The sequence below is a fragment of the Aquarana catesbeiana genome, linkage group LG13 (assembly GCF_042186555.1).
Source record: "Aquarana catesbeiana isolate 2022-GZ linkage group LG13, ASM4218655v1, whole genome shotgun sequence".
In the NCBI taxonomy this organism is placed as follows: domain Eukaryota; kingdom Metazoa; phylum Chordata; class Amphibia; order Anura; family Ranidae; genus Aquarana; species Aquarana catesbeiana.
The window spans coordinates 181,391,885-181,414,533 of NC_133336.1; the positions used below are offsets into that span (position 1 = coordinate 181,391,885).

Genomic DNA, 22,649 nt, shown 5'->3' on the forward strand with positions numbered 1-22,649 from the left:
CATCATACATATGCAGCCACTTGTGCCCATCATACATATGCAGCCACTTGTGCCCATCATACATATGCAGCCACTTGTGCCCATCATACATATGCAGCCACTGTGCCCATCATACGCAGCCACTTGTGCCTGTCATATGCAGCCATTGTGCCCATCAAACGCAGCCACTGTGCCCATCATTTGCAGCCACTTGTATTTATAACATTCCCTTAGCTACGGTATCTAAAATGAAAAAATAAAGTGTTGCCTTTCGTTCTACTTTAATATAAGGCACAAAAAAAGCTAAAACGTTTAGGACCCTTAGGATATTTTTTGACCACCAAAATTCTCCTTTGCTAAGCTGATATGAAAAAAAAAAAGAAGAAGCAGCTAATTGGCAACCAAAACTGATACATTTTCAGACGTTAACCTGTTAACCATGCCACAGATGATTAGAGCCTGTCTGCGTTCGCTCATATAATTTTCTATCAGATGAGTAATGTCTACTATCTTGTGATTCAGTTGACTTTGGCATTAAGATATAGGAGCTGTAAGATCTTGGGGCTGGGAGTCTGAAATTTCAAAAACAATATAAAAAAAAACAATGGTCTTTGTTTTTTATGTTTTTAACCACGCCAGCCCTGGAAGGATTTACCCGGTTTGCACAAAAGTTATAGTGTTTACAAAATAGGGGATAGTTTTATGGCATTTTTAGTAATAATTTTTTTTTTTTTTAAATGGCGGCAATCAGCGATTTTTATTGTGACTGCGACATTATGGCGGACACATCGGACATTTTTGACACATTTTTGGGACCATTGTCATTTATACAGCATTCAGTGCTATAAAAATGCACTGATTCCTGTGTAAATGACACTGGCAGTGAAGGGGTTAACCACCAGGTGGCAGTGTAGGGGTTAAGTGTGTCCTAGGGGCGTGTTTCTAACTGGGGGGGTGGCTACATGTTACACGTCACTGATCTCTGCTCCGGTGACAGGGAGCAGAGATCGAGTGACACTGTCACTAGGCAGAACGGGGAGATGCTGTTTACATCAGCACCTCCCCGTTCTTCCTCCCCGTGGGGCGATCGTGGGTATCCCCGCGGCGATCGAGTCCGCGGGACCTGTGACCTGACTCATGGAGCTGGCCGCGGGCGCGCGCGCGCCCGCTGGCTGCCTCTCTCTTAAAGGGCAACGTACAGGTACGTGGTTTTGCCTGTACGAGCCCTTCTGCCGCAGTATATCTGCGTGAGGCGGTCGGCAAGTGGTTAAATATCCCCAAAAAATATATCCAAAAAACAAATTTCTTTCTCAGTTTAGGCCAATATGTATTCTTCTACATATTTTTGGTAAAAAAAAATCGCAATAAGCGTATATTGATTGGTTTGCGCAAAAGTTATTGCGTCTACAAAATAGGAGAAAGATTTATGGCATTTTTATTATTTTTTTTATTAGTAATAGCGGCAAACTGCGATTTTGCTCGTGACCGCGACATTATGGTGGACACATCGGACACTTTTGACACTATTTTGGGACCATTGTCATTTATACAGCGAAAGGGGACGTTCCTGTATGCCCATTTGCTCAGCCGTGCCATTGTGCCGACATTGTCGTGCGCTGGTTGGCATGTGGTTAAACAATCGATGAATACTTTTTTTTTGCTAACAATATAAAGTATTTGTATTACACATACTGTTACAGAGCAGCAGCAGCTGTTTGCTTTCAGACTGTCTCTCTCTAATTGAAAGTCTGCATAAAGATGTACAGAGCTGGGGAAGGAGTTTCCACTTTAACTTATAGCCGCATGAAGAAGCGTTCTTATGACCTTAAGGGTACGTTCACATTGGGGGCGGGTTTGAAATTGTGTTCAGCTGAACTCGCATGACTTCAAACCTGCATTTCATTGCGAGTTCTGGGGCGATTTGAAAGACTTCTGTGCGGGTTCATGCACAGATGTCTATTGAAATTGTCCCAGAAGTTAGCAAAAATAGTGCAAGAACTACTTTTGGAAATCGGTGCTGCGCCGCGTCGCACCGTTTCGGACGGTGCCGTTGACGGCAATAGGCTGCGATTTGACATGTCAAATCGCATGTCAGATCGCCCCAATGTGAACAGGGGCTAAAGGGCAAGTTCAGCGTTTCACAAAAAATGAATTGGTGAACCAACTCAAAATATTCTGGGCACCAATCTGCACAAAACAGCCATGATGCCCCACAATACACAGCCCCAAAATCCATCAGAATGCTCACAATGGCAAGTATTCGTTGGTCAATGGGACCCCCAATGAGAAGCACTTCTTTCTTCTGGGACACCTTTCCGGAAGTAGTTGTCTGAGATGCGCTTCTCCATTGGTCAGTATGGTCACATGGCTGTGCTGATCAAAGAGCGCTTGCCATTGCGAGCATTATGATGGATACTTTCTCTCGGGCTATGTATTATGGACCCCTACACCGGCAGCACAGGACATCATGACCGACATGTGCAGCGGGGTCCAGAGTAGGGTTACCCCCTCATTCCTTTAAAACCAAACACATATGAATCACACAGGTTCTGAGGCTAATTTAAAGCAGATAAGGCACCGAGTGAGTTTAATTACCACCTTAAACAGCCACAGAACCGGTGTAATTCATATGTGTTTGGTTTTAAAGGAATGAGGTGGTAACCCTAGTCCAGAGGGGTGGTCAATTTTTTGTGGTCCAACATTTGGACTTAGTTCACCTTTTCATTATTCATGAAGAGGTGAACTTGCCCTTTTAAGTTTTTATTACTGGGCATAGTGACTACTTTACGATCATGATCGCTGTTGCAAATAAGAGTTGCTTATTTTCTTTTTTGTTCTTGGGGAACAGGCCTATGTAACGATTGAAAATAAAATAATTCTGTTCCAGCGTTGGGCTTTGAAAGCTTATTTTAGGTATAATAATAATATTTGTGGTCTACGAAGGGTCATCTCTATCCAAACAAACGCGGCTTGAGAAATGAAGTCCCCCGCCCAGTGGCATGGAGTTTGCCCTGAGAACGGGTCATTTTTTGACCCAACAATGTTAACACTAAAGAGCAAAATGATCATCAGAAACTTATTTATATTGTTTTTAGCTACCAGAAATAAAAGAATTTCTGTTTTTTAGAGACCACACCTTATCCTAAAAATTCAGTCGTCCTCCTCAAAGTATCAGTATGACATGGCTAAGATTTGCCACCCTTAGCATGAAAATTATTTGCTCAGTGAACAAACTTGTAGACACATTTTAATGAATTATTAATGAACACCCAGCTGCATTAATGTGAGTCTGATTTTTGCCTTGAGGTTAACTTTAAATGCTTATTGGTAATTATCTCATTAGCACATTTTTCTGTGAGCTACACATGAAGTGACTACCAACAAGCAGTTAAATCTCCCAGTAGCTAATCCATTTAATCATTTATAGCCCTAATCTTAGCATACCTTCCAATTTAGGCTAGCCATAAACTGGCCATACACTAAAACATTTTTGAATGTATAGTCATACGAAAATGTGTATAAAAATGTATCAGTACATCCTGTGCTTTGACAAATGTCGTTTATAAGTGCTTCAAAATTTTGTTTGCTTTTTATCGATTTTTGGAGTAAATGGACTTTCCTGAACAAAAACGTCATTCAGTGTTTAAAATTTGAGAGAAATTCTGCTCCTTCAAATTTTCTCGTCACAACAGTCAAAAATGAACTTCGACTTGACCACATTACCGATTAGAAAATTAAAAAAATGTTCTTAAAGAGAAAAAACTTCACATCAAATTCTACTGTTGTATGGACAGCTATACAAACTTTGATTTCTCTTGTTTAGCAAATCAATAAATTCCCCTATCTGCGCTAAACTGCAAGGATGGAGGAATCTCCCTGGTGGCCTCAGCTGTCAGAATAAACAAGAAGTGACTGTATCTGTTGGGATGCAGTCACTGTTCAACCAACAATTTTCCACCCAGTTACTTCAATTTTCCATTTGGAGCTTTTCGAGCCAAATGGTGGCAACTAGACCACCTACAACTCAAATATTAAACCATATGTGGTCAGTTTACTGAGATAAGAATAAGGAACACCACTGGGCATAGAGTATGTTGGCAAGGGACACACCCCTGCCACAGCCCCAGTTCCATGGACCACTTAAAGGGGAGGACTGGGAACTCTTGACGTATTAGGCAAACATAAACAACTGGCTGTGATGGGTACAGATTGACACCTTCCAGAATTGGCTTCCTGGCATTTGGTCACATGACATCTCAGAGCCACAAAGATGGGATGTGATGGGAAATCCAAAATTTTGAAGTTGTTATAGAAACAGAAGAAGGTGAGGGGATCTTCAAAGGGTTCAGCTGCTTTTGGTGACAACTGTTTAGGAAGGGATTTCTTTCCCCTCGTACATCGTCTGCTGGGTTGTCTTAAAAAAAACAACATAGTTCTATGCCCAGCAAATCCAGCGTTGTTTGATGTTCTCTTCATATGTCCTCAGGGGGCTGGTGCCTTTCTTTTTTTGCAGCTAGCCCCCTGATGACGAATGTGGTATAAATTGGTGGTGCATGCACAGTGTCATGGAGATTGCCCTGAAGCCTCCTTGAATGCATTATGTGGTGTATCTCAGGAGGCATAAGGCAGCTGGCTTGACTGCCTTCTCATCTAGACAAAAAAGCAGGGTCCGGGTTTCCAAAAAATGGTATTTAAAAATAAAATAAAAATTAAAAGTCTAATTGTGCAATGGGGGGGGGTGGGGTGGGGTGTTTACGTCCCAAGGTCCACTTTAACTCTTCCCTACTATATCCAAAGCTAAGGCCCCATACACACGGGCTGAATATCGACCAAAATAAACTGGTACAGTAGCCTATCTCGCGATCCTCTTCCGTTGAACGAGCATGCTGAAAAACCAGCAGCCGATTGGCATCCGATCAGCGCTCTCAGCCAATGGCTGCGAGCGCTGTCTGTTGTGTTCTGGCAGAGAGTGGCCCCCCTGTCAGAACATAATAGCTCAGCAGGGAGACTACTTTACTAACATTGCATCGTTGGTACAGGACCTCCTTGCGAGCTCCTCATTTTTTTTCGTTCAGCCTGCTGGGCTGAATGATAAAAACTTACCATGTGTACCAGGCTTTAGGCTGACCATAGACTTTGCTCGATTCCCCTCCTCAACACAGTCAGAATAACTCCCACTGCGCTATTGTTTTCTGACAGTGGGAGGTTTCCCGCCAACACTGCTGGCAGCTATATGACTGGTTGTACTGAAGTCAATTGATCGACTTCAGTTTAGCCAGCCTGCCCATAGATAGATCGAAATTTGTCCCTCCCCTGCTGAATTGGCTGAATTATGATCCGTCTATGGCCAGACTTCAAAGTTCACGCTTTACCTTCAGATTCACTTTGTTACATAGAAATATAGGTTGGAAAAAGACACAAGTCCATCTACTTCAACCAACAAAAAAATAAATATTAATAAATAATTAGAAAACCTTCATATACAGAAGCCTATACCCTCAGTTGACCCAGAGGAAGGCAATAAATAAACCCTTGTGAGGCATGGTCCAGTTTGCTCCAGCTGGGAAAAATAGATTCTTTCCTAATCCCCATAAAGTAATCGGAAATTCCCTGGATCATTAAATCGGTTGAGTTTTATTTTATTAAGTAAACTAAAATATATCACTTTAAAGCTCTTCCTGGTCGAATTTTGACATGCCAACGCTCATTGAGAAGCTCATGCATTTTCCTTTTGCACCTTTTTATTTTATGTTTTTGCTTTGCATTTGCTGTAGTTCTGTGCGTGACTTTTGTTCTGTGTTTCTGTGAGCTGCCTTATCTCTGCACATGCATAACATGTTCTGTGTACACATGAACCTAGGGGAGGTTTTCCACGCCTCCTCAGTGTCAACTCTCCATTGCTTGCAGCACTTTACTTTCTACTTTGCAAAGAGCTGCACTTAAAATGTTCCCTGTGAGTGTGAGAGGATAGCCATGTTTGTCTGTGCCTCTCACACGCTGTCTGTTGTCATGCCTATTTGTTTCTCTCTCTCTCCACTCTGCCTTCTCGGAATTTGGCGTCTGTCTTCATCGTCTGTCCACCGTTATCTGTCTGTGTCACAGAGCGCCTTCTAAACGACACCCTCACTTGCCAAGGTATGTGGAAAAACATCTAAAAATATACTTTATTTATGGGTTAGGCATGTCTGTATTGATCAATCTTTGTATGGGTTAACCTTGTACCCCTGCCAAGCTTGTATAACCTATTGGATTTCTGAAGAACTACAGGTCCCAGCATGCATACCTAGCCAAATAAGGAAAAACTCTGAGTATACAAGTTCTCCAAGAAGTAATGAGATCAATGAGACCTTGTGCATTAAACTTACCTCCATGCCACTAATCCTAAAAATTTGGCCTTGACCTGTCCAGCAACAGTTGTCGATAGAGTGGAGAGGTGTCACAAGCAATAGACAGCAATGTCTCCCTAGAATGAATTCTAACCCCCCTCCTCCGCTACTTACATCCTTCATGTAGAATTTAATAGTAAATGTAACCAACTATTAACATTGTAATGCACCCCCCGAAAAAAAGTCACTATCTGGAGCCAAGGCTGGTTGTCGGTTTTGTTGAAGCCCATAAGGATTTCCCACACAACTGTTTGACCATGAAGTTGTAGATGGGTTTTTTTGGTCAACATTACCTTTTGCATTCAAACCCAATGCTACTTAAATGCATGCGTTCAAAATGCTGAGCTTGACCCGTGTTGCCTGCAATGTGAATGGACCTCAGTAGGATTGAATGTGTCTAAAGACACCCAAAGTCACTATTTGGAGCCAGCACTGGTTGCCGGTTTTGTTAAAGCCCATAAAGATTTCCCACACAACTGATTGAATAATGTTAAATTGTCCATGTAGATGGGTGGTGTTGGTCAACATTACCTTTTGCATTCAAACACAATGCTCCTTAAATGCATGAGCTTGACCTGTTTTGCCTGCAGTGCGAGTGGACCTCAGTAGGATTGAATGTGTCAAAAAAGACCCAAAGCTGATCCAATGCAATTTTTTAGAATGATCACCCACAATACACCATTAAAATAAATAGGAATCTTGCATTTAAGTTATGAACGTAGGAAAACGTCCATCTACATGACCCCTAATGCATTACACCGTCCTCATACCAGACCCGAGATCTTGTGTTCCTGGAGCTCTTCTTTAAAGCTGGCCTGCTTTTAACAAAATGGTGTACATTTACTAATCTCATATAGAAATCTAAGTTTGTTTCTTTGATCCACATCTTCCGTGCAAAGCACATGACTCCTTGTAGGTTACTGAGGTATATGCTTTGCATTGTGGGATGCAAAATGTGAGCCAGAGAGCTCTAGATGGGGTCCAAGTCAGGATTGGGATTTAGTGCCCACCAAAGTTTGGGGACTGGGGCATACAGATGAAGTTTTCCCAAGAAAACACGCTTGTGTTGCGCACTTTAGAGCAGGGATCTCCAAACTTTCTAAACCACGAGCCAGTTCACTATCCTTCAGACTAGGGAATAGTGCCCCATCGTTGGTGTCAGTGGGAGGAATAGTGCCCCATCATTGGTGTTAATAGAAGGAATAGTGCCCTGTTGGTGTCAGTTAAAAGAATACTGCCCAATTGTTGGCGTCACAGAAGGAATAGTACCCAAATGTTGGTGTCAGTGGTAGGAATAGTGCCCCATTGTTGGTGTGAGTAGGAGGAATAGTGCCCTGAAGGCTGGATAAAGACAAGCAAAGGGATTATCCGGCCCATGGGCCACAGTTTGGAGACCACTGCTGTAAGGCAAGGGCAAAAAAACATACTAATCTGCCTATGATCCCATGTGAACTTTACACTTACGCACAATGAGCTAATCATTCATAAAACAACAGCATTGCCCATATTTCATGACATTTTAGGTCCATGTATGGATACAATGAGGAAAACTTGTGACTACCAAGAAGTTAGTAGCTAGGAGACCCCTTCGTAATGCTCACTGCAAATCTGTAAACTCAAGCACTGAGATCTTACCAGGGTTGCCATCTGGTCACTATTTTACTGGCCTGGCCTTTAAAATGGGACTTGTTGCCATGTAATTCATAGGAAACAGATCATAAGGCTAGTATTTTTCTTCCAGAAAAGATGGAAACCTTTGATCTTACTCACTAGTGTCCTTGCGGGACTACTTCGTACTGCCTGCAGCAAATGTGCAAACCTGTTAATTCCAGCTCTTGAGATCTCACAAGGGTTGCCACCTGGTCAGTATTTTACTGGCCTGGCTGGTGAAAATTGGACTTGTTGCCATGATGGTATTTGTAGAGCCATCATAAGGCTGGTATATTTTCCAGAAAAGATGGGAACATCCGATCTCACCCACTGGGGTCCTTGAGAAATCTGGGAAAAGTTTAGGTGGTTGAACTCACTAGAATCGGATAAACATTGAAATATCAACTGTGTAAGGATGGACCCTTTTACTTCATGGCTAGTGAGACCTGCTGGGGTTTGTAGTTCAAACAGAGTCAACAACTTTCCTACTGTGGTTTTGAATGTGGAGAGCCCTATAAAAGCTTTTCAGAATCCTGGCTACCACCAAAGCATTTAGCAATGGTTCATTTAGTTTGTGTCCAAGAAGATTCCACATACGGGTTTACACTCTAGCTTGATATATAATATTGTTGTTTGTTCCTGTCGAACCAGCTATCCTAGTTCTTATCATGTATGCTCTTACAAAAAATGCTTAGCTCTTCTGCTAGCTAGACTTATAGACAGATTTCATTCAAACATGACTTCCGCTCCTCAGTTTGAAGTGAAAAGAGCCCAACTAATCCTATCATGAAAGAAGTATATGGGCTACCACTGCTGACCTCTCCTAAAAATGTTAGTTGTGTGACAGTCATGCTGATGCTTTGGTTCAAATACTTTGAATTGTTGATCCAGACAGCTAGAGAAAGGAGCAGTACTGACTGTTTTTAGGCTTTCATTTGCTGATGCTTTTTCTCAGACCTTGTGTCTCAGAAGTTGCTAATTCTAGGGACAACCAGGGAACTAGGACTCTTTAGAAAGATGCCCCCAAAGACCAACATATTTCTGTCATGACAGGTGTATCTGATCCATACAGTATATTTTAATACAGGCATTTGGAATACCATACACATTGATACGTCTTAGTTGAGGCCTAGTTTATTTTGCAAATGTTACCATCTACGCTAATCTTTACACCTACATACAGCTGGTAGCCCCCCAATGCATCCATGTGCATGAGCCAACTCACATATTTGCCAGCACACCATGGATCGTCAAATATCATCTGAAACTTTTATTGCAGAGAGATCACATTGCAAAGGACCAAGTCAAACATTTCAAAGCTGCGCAGGACCCTTTGTCAGGCTTGTAGGCATGTAATCACGCGCCTGATGAAGGGGTCCCACGTGGCTAAGAAACGTTGCACTTGGTCCTTTGCCATGTGAGCATTCTTTAAAAAAAAGCTTAGGACGATATTTGACAATCCATGGTGAGCTGGCGAATATGTGCGTTGGTTTGTGATGAGCCCAGTTTACAGCTGGTAGTTCCTGAAGCACCCGCTACTTATTAGCCAATCTCCAGGAACATGTGCTATGGGAATATTGACAACACCATGTACGTGAGCCCTTACTGTAATCAGCAGCCAGCAGGGATGTAGGATGCACCTAATCAGAGATAAGTTATGTTCCTGGTACATCCTATTGCATCTTAACGCCTGTGCTGTAAAACTCTGTAATGGAACGCAACAGTCTGAATGAACTCTTATTATAGCAGCCATTCTCAAACAGGATTCCGCCAGAGGTTGCTATGGGTTCCTTGAGTTGTAGCTGATCAAACTCTCATTTGATGGTCATCTGCATAATTGCAGAACCAAAGCAACTTGACAGATCTTTTTAGATGTCTGCATGGGTGGCATTCTGGCCATCACTGCAAGGGGAGCATACTTCTCATTGTCCACTAATGTAGGGGCATTATTTCCACTAGTCAGCACTGTAAGGAGCATTCTTCCCACCGATCACCAATGTAAAGGGCATTCTTCCCACTGACCACCAATGTAAGGGACATTCTTCCCACTGAACATCAAAGTAACAGGGCGTTCCTCCCACTGAACCCCTTTTTAACAGGGTATTCTTGCCAAGGACCACCAATGTAAGGGGTTTTTCCTCCAATAGACCACCATGTAAAGATCATTCTTCCCACTGGTCACCACTGTAAGGAGTATTCTTCCCACTGCCGACCACTGTAAGGGGTTATACGTCCCACTGGCCACCAATGTAGACCGTATTCTTCCCACTGACCAACAAGGTAGATAGCATTCTTCCCACTAACCTCCAATGTATGGAGCAATCTTCTCAATGACCGCCTATGAATGCTTCCCACTGACCATTAAAGTAAGGAGCACTCTTCCCACTGACCACCCAGTGTAAGGTGCATTCTACCCGCTGACCAACCAATGTACGGCACATTCTTTCCGCTGACCACCCACTGTAAGGAGCATTCTTCTCATGGACCACCAATGTAAGAGGCATTTTTCCCACTTACCCCTCCCCCCAATTATTTTAGCAGGGGTTCCCTGAGATCTTTAAAATTATCTCAAGCATTCTTCTGGGTAAAGAGGTTGCATATGAAAATTGTAGGGTCTGAAGGACTGAGGCCTGCTGGCTTGTTTTCAAAATGGCTGTACACAGGCCAGCAATGGTCCAATTTTCTGAGTTGGCTGTCTGCAGATTTGATAATCCAGTCAGATCCCATGAGATAATTATCAGACTGATGACTCACTGTCAAGCACTGTGGTCTTGTTTAGTTTAGATAATGCAATTTATTGTCAGTTGTTTGTTACTGACTGCAGTATCTGAGCGAAAATATCAACATAAGCACTAAATGGCTGCAACATCCTCAATGTTCATGTGTGTACCATTCATTTGTTTCTGTCTCAACTAACCTGTGTCTTTTTCTTGTCCATTTCACCCTGCCGCTGTCCCACTTTCCTACCAGTCCCATTGCAGCCTGGTAAGACATGACCGTCATTCTGTTTTGCATGTGACTTTAACGTTTTGTGTGTGCTGTGTGTGACCCACTCCAATAAATGACTCCAGGGACTCGTGTTTCTCATGGCAGGTATAGCTTCAGTGACCTTGGTTATAGTCCTTCATGCCTCAAACACAGCATACATCTCATTCATGGACTTAGAATACTGATTCCCAAAGCAAAATGGCCACCTAATATATTCTACAGCTGGATGAATTAAAGGAACACTAGGTTCAAAGGACCACCATTGCCAAAACTATTATATTCTAAAACCTGTATGTGGTTAATGCATGGATACATTATTTTATTTTTACATGCCCTTGTTTTTACTTTTGTCCACATCTACATGTCCACCAAGATCTCCAGATGGGACGGGACAAGCTATAACACTGCCAACAATACTTCCAATGGTTACCATTTCTTCCTATGGTTATATTACCTTTTAAAGGATAACTGTACCTTTGTACATTTGTCCTTGAAATTTTCGTGCTGGCCAATAAAGGGATATTTAGGCATGTCAACGGGCAGGAAATGCACGCAAAGTGCATCATACATGCTTTTTCAGGCATTACATTGACTTCTATACTCCTCAAAACACCATAGTTGCCAACATTGTAAAAAAATAATGTGGGGCACTTTTGTGGCTGTAGGCGGAGCCGTACAATAATTAGGGGGCGGGGCATTCATTTGTAGGCGAGGCTTAGGAAAAATATACAAGCGCGGCGACAAATGGGCGTGGTTTACACGACATAGTGGGCGTGGCTTAAATGGGCACATCACAACAGTCCCCGGCGGAGCCCCCCTCACATCAGGAGTCCCTGGCGGAGCCCCCCTCACATCAGGTGTGCCCAGTGGAGCCCCCCTTACATCAGGTGTGTCCCCAGTGGAGCCCCTCTTACATCAGGTGTCCCCAGTGGAGCCCCCCTTACATCAGGTGTGTCCCCAGTGGAGCCCCCCCTTACATCAGGTGTGTCCCCAGTGGAGCCCCCCTTACATCAGGTGTGTCCCCAGTGGAGCTCCCCTTATATCAGGTGTGTCCCCAGTGGAGCCCCCCTTACATCAGGTGTGTCCCCAGTGGAGCCCCCCTTACAAATTCCCACAGCGGTGCACCCCCCCTCCCCTACCTTAGAGGTGCCCTAGTGTGTCCGCCGGCCGCATGGCTAGAACCCCCGCCCCTTTCCATAACAGACTGGCAGCGGGGCAGGGGTAGGTGGGGCGAGGTGGAGGGTGGGCGGCGACGGAGGAGCTCCGTCTAGCCCCCCCCAGCCGTCTTCCTGAGCTTCTTTAAGATGGCGGCCAGCGGAGACAATGTCTCCGCCGGCCGCAGACCTCTAGCGGCGGCGAAAATCGAGAACCGGATTTCTCGGGACATTTCCCGGGACACCAAAAATTCAGCAATGGAGTGTAAGTCCCGGGAATGTCCCGGGAAATCCGGGACAGTTGGCAACTATGAAACATGTGAAAACAGACAAAAAAACGAACCTGAGCTATTTTTGAAAACGTGCTGCAGATAACAGGCTTTATCTATAACATTGCCTTTGACACATGCATTTTAACACGTTCCAATGTGAATGTGGCCTACAGCTTTTGACTAGCCTTTCTAGAGGAAGGAGGCCACCACACAAAATACACCACCACACATAATACACGTATACACCTGCACAATAACTATGCACAGACAAACATACACAACACTTGTAAATCATTGCAATAAACAACGCATACATTATAAGTTTGAACACAGATCTTGGTGTTTTGAATGCTTTTAAGGGTAGAGGAGGGATTTGGGGTCTTATAGACCCCAGATCTCTCCATAAAGAGTACCTCTCACATGCCTATTGCTGTCAGAAGGATGTTTACATTCTTTGTTACAGCAATAAAAGTGATTAAAAAAAATAAAACATTTTCTCTAGGACCTTATCTTTAAAAAATATATGTTTGGTGGTTCAAACTAATTTTCTAGCAAAAAATACAGATTTTTACATGTAAATAAAGAGTGGCAGAAAAGGGTCTGGAGGTCAAGTGGTTAAGGGGTTCACTCCAAGGCACCACCACTCTCCCACAGTCCTCCTCAATGTTTCTTGGATAGTAACCCTCCAACTCCACACCAACCTCCAGGACTCCTCCGCCCAAAAAAGAAAGTATAATGTAATATAGTGCACTCAGAAAGTAGTGCACCACATTAACCACTTGACCCCTGGAAGATTTACCAGATTTACTTCATAACCAGGCCATTTTTCTCTATACGGCAATGCGTTATCTTAAAGCGGACTTCCAATTAAAAAATAAAAAATTAAAAGTCAGCAGCTACAAATACTGCAGCTGCTGACTTTTAATAAATGGACACTTACCTGTCCCAGGGTCCAGCGATGTGGGGGAACGAAGCCCCGGTCATCTCCCCCTCTTCTCTGCGTGCCGGCATTGTCAATGTGGGCTTCACAGCTGGGCATGCACGAGCCACGCTGCGCGCTGTGATTGCCAGGCAATCATGTGGGACCTGTGACTTGTCCCAGATGATTGCCGAGAGGAAGGGAGGAGAGGTGATCTTCCTTCAGGCGCCGCGGGTGCGCCAGGAGGAAGTGGGAGCTGCAACCCTCTAAAAAGAGGGTTTCCACTCCCCCCCAAAAAAATGACATGCCAAATGTGGCATGTCAGGGGGTCACCTTCCCTTAAAGCAGAAGTTTCATTTTTGGGTGGAACTCCGCTTTAACTGACAATTGAGAGGTCATGCATCACTGTACACCAAACAAAATTTATAAAACATTTTCACACAAATAGAGCTTTCTTTGGAAGGGATTTGATCACCACTGGGTTTTTTATTTTTTGCGCTATAAATGAAAAAAGACCGACAATTTTGAATAAGTACCTTAAAAGTTTAAAAAAAAAAATACAATTTCTTCATATATTTAGGCCAATATTTATTCTGCTGCATATTTTTAGTAAAAAAATCTCAAGCATATATTTATTGGTTTGCGCAAAAGTTATAGCGTCTACAAACTATGGTGTGTATGTATACTGGAATTATTATTTATTTTTATACTAGTAATGACGGCGATCAGCAACTTATAGCGGGACTGCGATAGTATGGCGGGCAGTCTGACACTTTGTGGGAACCACTGCCACTTATACAGTGATCAGTGCTAAAAATCTGCACTGTCACTGTATTAATGAGGCTGGCTGGGAAGGGGTTAAACATCTAGGGCGATCAAAGGGTTAAATGTGTGCCTAACCAGTGTTTGTGTGTGCTGTGAGGTGCTTTCACTCTGGGATGTGCTAGATTTTATTCCCTGCTTTGCAGGGAAACACAAACTGGCACATTCCCACTGACAGGACAGAGCTCTGCATTGTTTGCATACACAGAGCTCTGTCTTGTCTTCCTCCTCATCGATCAGCAGGTGCTGGCAGACAGCGCTGGCCCAAGACATTGTGCTGCCTGGGTCCAAGAATAAAATGCTGCTCCCCCACCCCCCAAAAAAAATATTACGCCCACCAAAAGGCCCCCACATCCATTATTTTATATCAAAATTAAAACTAATATCAAATTTATCAGGAAGTCAGATTTAAATGCAAAAGCACCTTGTCTATATGCAAAATTATATGACATACCATTATGTTCAATTACAAGGGGTGGGCTAGGGTAGTATACAAACAGGCTAGGGTAGCATATAGACAGGCTAGGGTAGTATAGGGGCAGGCTAGGGTAGTAAATGAGCACGCTAGGGTAGTATATAGACAGGCTAGGGTAGTAAATGGGCACGCTAGGCAAGTAAATGGGCACGCTAAGGTAGTATATGGACAGGCTAGGGTAGTATTGGAGCAGGCTGGGGTAGTGTATAGACAGGCTAGTTAGTATATAGACAGGCTAGGGCAGTATAGGGGCTAGCTAGAGTAGTATTGGTGCAGGCGGAGCGGCCCGGGAGAGTTGTTGTAATGACTCGCAAAACTGCTGAAAAAAAAACTTTGGTTGTCAATTTGCTGGGTAAATAGAAGAGAAGGAGAGGTGGCTGTGATTCAATTTGCTGCCCCTCTCAAAGTCTTGCCTGGGTCCAATGGACCCCTTGGGACCCATGGTAGGGCCGGCCATCCATTAGCCAGCATCCGCTGGTCGGCTTGACACAGCACAGTCAAGGCGCCCCCTACCTGGAAAAGCACAATCACGGCCCACACTGTAGTAGTAAAGCTACAGTTCGTGCTTGGCAAGCGCTAAAGGGGTTCACTCTAAGGCACCGCTGCTCTCCCACAGTTGTCCTCAATGTTTCTTGGATAATAACTCTCCAACTCCACGCCAACCTCTGCTCAAAGAGTAAAGGATTGGATAGTGTAATACCGTAAAAACACTAAAAACTTTATTAAAAGCAAAAGAATAAATCTCACTCACAAGAATAGTGAACTCAGAAAGTAGTGCACCACCTTAACCACTTCCCGCCCATAGGACGTCATATGACGTTATTGGGTTGAAGTGGTGACATCTGAATGATGCTTGCAGCTACAGGCATCATCCAGATATCGTTGTTTTCAGCTGGCTATTCAGCAGTTGAATTGCCTTTTACAGGCGTCTTCTGGGCTCTCCCTACGATCCGGAGACCAAATTAACGATACGGTGGTAGCAGCGGCTTACCATAGAGCTGGCCGGGGACCGTATGGTCCCCGGCCAGCTCTATGACTCTGAAGGGCCAGAAGCGACGTCATGACTTCCGACACTGGCAGATGTAAACACGTTTTTTTTTTAACCTGGAAAACAGAGATCGATTTTATTTTATTTATTTATTTATTTTTTATCTCATGCTTTCCAGGGTAGAGGAGATATCTGGGGTCTCATTGACCCCAGATTTCTCCATAAAGAGGACCTGTCATGCCTTATTCCTATTCCAAGGATGTTTGGATTTCTTATAATAGTAATAAAAGTGTTAAAAAAAAAATTTAAGGGACAGTGTAAAAAAAATAAAAATGTAAAAATTAAAAAAATGTTTTAAAATGCCCCTGTCCCCTTATGTATATGTAGGTTGCACTCGTATATGTAAACGGTCGTTCCAACCACACGTGAGGTATCGCCGCCAACGTTAGAGTAAGAGCAATAATTCTAGCGCAAGGCCTCCTCTGTAACTCTAATGCCCCGTACACACGGTCGGATTTTCCGATGGAAAATGTTCAATGGGAGCTTGTTGTCAGAAATTCCGATCGTGTGTGGGCTCCATCGGACATTTTCAAACTGAATTTCCGTCACACAAAATTTGAGATCTGGATCTCAAATTTTCCGACAGCAAAATCCGTTGTTGTAAATTCCGATCGAGTGTACACAATTCCGATGCAGAAAGTTCCACGCATGCTCGGAATCAAGCAGAAGAGCCGCACTGGCTATTGAACTCCATTTTTCTCGGCTCGTCGTACGTGTTGTACGTCACCGCGTTCCTGACATTCGGAATTTCCGACAAGATTTGTATGCCAGACAAGTTTGAGCCAGCATCTGTTGGAAAAAATCCATGGATTTTGTTGTCGGAATGTCCGATCGTGTGTACAGGGCATAAGGCTCCGTTTCCACTTGTGCAACTTGTCCTGGGAATTGGAACTGCAAAGTCGCATGACAAGTCGTACCCCATGATTTACAATGAGTACTGTTAATATCTGTGCGACTTCAGTGTAGTCCCTGCACTACTTTGAACTGATTTTGACTTTGATGTGACTTTAGGTCCATAGACCTCAAGAATACACAGGCATTGCTTCAAGTTGCATCAAAATCGTGGCAAAAAAATCGCGCAACTTTAAGGTCACAATAGTGGAAACCTGTAAAAAAAAATGTAAAGTGTCATTTAAGTACCGAAGTTTTGCACCATTCCATGAGTAAGCGCAATTTTAAAGCATGACATGTTACATGACATGTTAGGTATTTATTTACTAGGCGTAACATCATCTTTCACTTTATACAAAAAATTGGGGGTAAATATTGTGTTTTGTTCTTTTTAATCCATGAAAGTGTTTTTTTTCTCGAAAAATTGCTGCGCAAATACCGTGTGACGTAACAAATTGCAAAGATCACCATTTTATTCCCTAGGGAATATATATAAATATAATGTTTGGAGATGCTGAATAATGGAGGGATGACATGGATGTCATTCTGCTGGTGCTGCACCAAGGAGAATGTTGGGGATGGCGCTGGAGCGTGCAGAAGGTAAACGAAGAGTGGCAATATTATTTTGTTTAACACAGAGGGATCTAAAAATGTAAAAGAAAACTCCTGGAGTTCTACTTTAAATAATGCCAATCACTTGGTAGCTATATAAGTATCCATGTTTCTTCTCCTTTTTTTTGGGTTCTCCAACTCTGGCTTTGATAGAGTTAGGCGGAGTGGACGCGCTGTCAAGGTTATTGCACTTTGTCCGTGTGCAGTGACTTTCATTTCAGACATTACTGTACTGCCAGGAAACATTGTTAAAGAATTCAAAGAATGCTTCGGCGTTTACACAGCAGAATTTCCGCTTACCTTCTTTCACTCTGTAATTAAATTGTTACTCCTTTCTGTGTTCGTTCATAACAACCTCTGCACATCTCTCTGTCAATTTTATTTGGCTCCTGTTTAAAGTGTAGCTAAGTCAAAAACTTTTTTTTTTTTTTTTTTTTAATACAGATGGGATTTTTTTTAAATACCTGCTGCCCTTGTCCTGTTGGGAGAGCTTCACTTCCTGCCCCGGAAACACAGCAGGAAGTAAGAGGCAGTTACTCGAAAGGCCTGGTGCCCACCATGTGGCGCAGGGGCCAAAAGCAGCCCGTTGGTATATGGCCCTCGGACCTCAGCGGTCTGTAGTGGGAACGTTGATTCAGCAATAGCTTTGATCTCTGCTAGCCTCATGTTCCCAGTTTCATATTGTCTTCTGCAGAAAAACCCCACCCAAAAATGTATCATGTCCACACTCTCTGACCCTCGTTTCCTGTATTAGGTTTGCCGTTTCTAACAGTCCTCTCAAGCATTACATATACTAAACATTATGTGTGGCCCTTTGGTGATGTCAGGGGCCGCATTTAAGGCTTCCTTTAACTCATAAGGTGACAACCACTGCTATAAAGTGAGGGGAAACAGGTGTGCCCACTATCAAATTTCCCTTTTCTTCCTTCCCTGTGACAACTTTAACCACTTGAAGACCAAGCCTTTTCTGGCACCCTTTGTTTATAAGTTTATACACCATATTTTTCGCTCCATAAGACGCACCTGACTATAAGACACACCTAGGTTTTAGAGGAGGAAAACAGGAAAAAAAATATTCTGAACCAAATGGTGTACTAAAATATTTACTAGTGCCCATGAAATGCAGCCTGACCTGTGCCAATGAAATGCAGCCTAACTAGTGCCAAAGAAATGCAACCTTGCCAGTCCCATAAATGCAGCTTTCCCTGTGCCATAAATGCTGCCTGACGGATATCTGTCCTCCGCTCTCCTCCTCTCTTCTGCCGGTAACATGGCGGGGTGGGGGTTGTTGGTGCCTGGTCACTATTCGCTCCATAAGATGCAGAGACATTTCCCCCCTATATTTTCGGGGGAAAAAAGTGTGTCTTATGGAGCGAAAAATACGGTATGTATTTTTTTGCTAGAAAAATTACTTTTAACCCCCAAACATATTATTTTCTATCTATATATAGACATCTCTCTCTCTCTCTCTCTCTCTATATATATATATATATATATATATATATATATATATAGATAGATAGATAGATAGATATCTCTCTCTATATATCTATCTATCTATCTATCTATTTTTTGTAAAATATGATAGCTAATGTTATGCCGAGTAAATAGATACCCAATGTGTCACACTAAAATTGCGCACAACAAAGTACAGTACTTAAAAATCTCCATAGGCAACACTTTAAAAATTTTAAATTGTTACCTGTTTAGAGTTACAGAAGGGGTCTAGCCCTAGAATTATTGCTCTCGCCCTGACGTTTGCAGCGATACCTCACACGTGTGATGCAAACACTGTTTACATATGCATGCGCAACTTGCGTATGCGTTCGCTTCTGCGCGTGAGCACGGAGGGAAGGGGGCGCTTTCATTTTTTTTGTGTTTGCTTATTTATTTTATTTTTACACTATCGCTTTAATTATTTTTTTTTATCACTTTTATTTCTATTGCAAGGAATATAAAAACATCCCTTGTAATAGAAATAAGGATGACAGGTCCTCTTTATGGAGAGATCTGGGTTTAAAAAGACCCCAACGCTCTTCTTTACCTTTTAAAAGCAAAAGGTCAAAAAAATGTTACCTCCACCCTAGACCGTAAGTGATGTCATGACTTCGCTCCAGTTCTCCAAGGCCATAGAGGTGATCAAAGATGATCTGGTCTTTTATTGCCTCTGTGACCAGCCGGCCACACCATTGGATCATTTATCGGGCACACTGTTAAGAACATCAAGCCCAAGAAACGCTGGATGTTCCCTACCTTCCCGACGCTTCTGAAAGTGTTCCAGCAGCTTAGGAGCCACTGCCTGAAAAAAAAAATATCGGGGTTACGGCTTATAGCTTCAACCAGAACCCTGGTAAACCACTTCAAACACGCAAGGTACACTCACCGGCCACTTTATTAGGTACACCTTGCTAGTAACGTAATTTACTGACGTAATTTTTCGTGGCATAGATTCAACAAGGTGTTGGAAACAATCCTCAGAGATTTTGGTCCATATTGACATGATAGCATCACGCAGTTGCTGCAGATTTTTTTGGCTGCACATCCATGAAGCAAATCTCCCTTTCCACCACATCCCAAAGGTGCTCCATTGGATTAAAATCTGGTGACTGTGGAGGCCATTGGAGTACAGAGACCCCATTGTCATGTTCAAGAAACCAGTGGTGGGATGATTTGAGCTTTGTTACATGATGCATTATCCTGCTGGAAGGAGCCATCAGAAGATGGGGACACTGTAGTCATAAAGGGATGGACATGGTCAGCAACAATACTCAGGTAGGCCATGGCGTTTAAATGATGCTCAATTGGTACTAAGGGGCCCCAAGTGTGCCAAGAAAATATCCCCCACACCATTACACCACCAGCCTGAACCGTTGCTACAAAGCAGGATGGATCCATGCTTTCATGTTGTTTACTCCAAATTCTGGACGCACACAGCCTATTTCAGAAGCTCACGGAGGAGAGGAAAAGCAGAGAGCTCCGACAGGGGACACCAGAAGAGGAGGTAAGGACCCACTCTGTGCAATACGGCTTTGGCACCCATGCTGAGCGAGCAACCCTCAGTGGTTACCATGCAAGCACAGGACCCCCGAAGATAGCAAAATTCACTGTAGTAGTGGTGGCTACTACAGCGATTCTCCGCTTTCATGAGGATTGGCCAGCTATAGAATATGCATCATTTCATTGGTCCAGTCTAACTATGCAAAAAAAGCCATTCCTAAAATTCCTGGAGATTTTTGCATATTGATTCTCCGTTTAGTAAATTGTTTGAACTCAATGTGTCAAAGGGAACATGCCCGGAGCTGCTCTACTTTTGAAGCACACATAAACACGCACACACTTAAAGCGCATTCTTTTCAGTGAAGCCTTGCCACCAATTGTTAATAGTTCATCCTTGTGTGAATACAGCCAACATACACATGTAGTAAAAATGATCCTTGATTTATACGAAGCCTGTCCAATCACAACCAAATAAGGCATTCCAGTTCCTATGTTTATACACACTGATTGTAAATGTATTGCCTCCGTTATATATGTTTATGGAAAAGGGAAGTACAAGCAGTGCATACGACTTTGTTTTTAAGCCTACTGGGAAACTTTTGTTTTTTTTTTTTAATTCCAGATTGCATTTTGCAATAAATGTTCTTTTTCTTTGAAGTTTTGTTTTTCACCTTTAGATTTCTCATCTTTGACATATTTTATTAGGTCCTAAGTCGGCCTCAAATCAATATTTAATTTATCGGTTGATAGTGAGGTTATAGAGACCCCCGTTGCAGCAGTGGCCCTGTGGCGGAGCCCCTGGGATTCTTTTGCAGAGACCTAGGGCACTCCAGTTGAGAAACTCCGAACTAGAGGATTCCCACTGTCGTGTTCAATAAAGAAAAGAGCTCTTAGACTGGCCATACATTATACAATTTTCTTGTACAAATTTTCCTTTAGATTTACCAACACCGTATAATATGAGGTCAAAGCTAAACGCTTGCATTTTGTATACAGTCAGGCAGGCGCTTGCACTGCATAGTTGAAAGTAAATCTAAAGGAAATTTAATAGGAACATTGTATAATCTATGATCGGCTTTATACTCCCCTCTCTGACGGCTTGTGTGGCCTACTTACCCTTTGTTTCAGAGTGTCTTCAGCATTGAACATCTCCAGGAGTGTCAGATGCCTATGTCCCCCAACATATGCTGTCGCTTCTTTCTTATGCATCACTGAGCCATATATTCATGTAGGGACTGGAAGAAGAAACTACGACGTGGCGGTGGACAAGAACACCTGGCAGTAACAGAAGTGTTGAATACAGAAGACACACAGGCCACTGGAGAGGGGAATATATGAGATCTTCTGTCAGGACCTGGATTGCCTTCTGGTGGCACTGTGCTTCCTAGTACAGAAGTCGGGCTTTGGCGATCCACAGCCAGCTTTCAAGTCTGATTCGTTGGCCTTTGCCCCGCTGCACTCTTTTAACAGATTACCCAGTCAGCGTCTGGACCCCAAAGGTGGTGGTGGTGGTGGGGGGGGCATGGTAGAGAGATATGCACTAGTAGCCCTCCTAGCAGCCAGCATCAGGTGGAAACTGATTACTGGGATCTGCTGACTGCTAGAGGCACCTGTTGGTGGACCCCAAAACTACAGCTTTCCACTCTGGGAAGCACAGTGCCACCAGCAGGTAATCCAGGTCCTGACATCTTCTCTTGCAGGGCTGTGATGGCACAAATTCACTAGTGTGGGTTTTTTTCAAACAGGGTTCCAAGGAGCCCTAGGGTTCTGTGAGAGGTCCTTATCAGTTCCGCCTCAAGGCCAATGTTGAAGTAGAGTTCCGCCCTGCAGCTGCCTCTAATTAACTAATTTACTAGGCTACTTTTTCCAGCACTGCTGAGTTCTGTAGTGGTGTAGGGGTTAAAGGAAGGAATTACAACATGTAGTGGTGGAGAAAAACATCTGACATTGCCAAGAGTGTTGAATGCAGAAGACACACAGGCCATTGGAGAGGTAAGTATAAGAGTTCTTTGCTTGCACGGACATGACATTATGAACTCATTTGTGAAGAGTTTCTCAGCCATGGAACTCTAATGTCGCGTACACACGATCGGAATTCTCGTCGGAAAAAGATATGACTGCTTTTCTGACGGGGATCCGCTCAAGTTTGCCTTGCATACACACGGTCACGCAAAAGTTTGCTAAAATTACGACCGTCAAGAACACGGTGACGTACAACACTACGACAAGCCGAGAAAATGAAGTTCACTGCTTCCGAGCATGCGTCGAATTGTTTCCGAGCATGCGTAGGAATTGCCACTGTCGATCGCATTTTCGGATAGGAACTTTTCCCAACTGAAAAATTGGGAACATGCTCTCAATCTTTTGCTGGCTGGAATTCGGCCAGCAAAAGTCAGATGGAGCATACACACGGTCGCATTTACCGCTGAAAAACTCTCATCGGTCTTTTGCGGGCC

The 22,649-nt window shown here is 43.3% G+C and overlaps 1 protein-coding gene across 5 annotated transcripts in view; it reads left to right on the plus strand.

The window, feature by feature from the left end:
- Positions 1-22,649, plus strand: part of ARHGEF11 (Rho guanine nucleotide exchange factor 11) — a 277,886-nt gene that overhangs the window by 98,589 nt on the left and 156,648 nt on the right. For 3 of the 5 annotated variants that reach the window (XM_073610617.1, XM_073610622.1, XM_073610619.1), the window contains exons 2-3: positions 6,082-6,114; positions 10,986-11,000. The exons of 1 other annotated variant lie outside the window; for it this stretch is intronic. In XM_073610617.1, the coding sequence (XP_073466718.1) occupies positions 6,082-6,114; positions 10,986-11,000 (48 nt within the window). The remainder of the gene's footprint in view (positions 1-6,081; positions 6,115-10,985; positions 11,001-22,649) is intronic. One more of the 5 variants, XM_073610618.1, reaches the window with a different exon arrangement.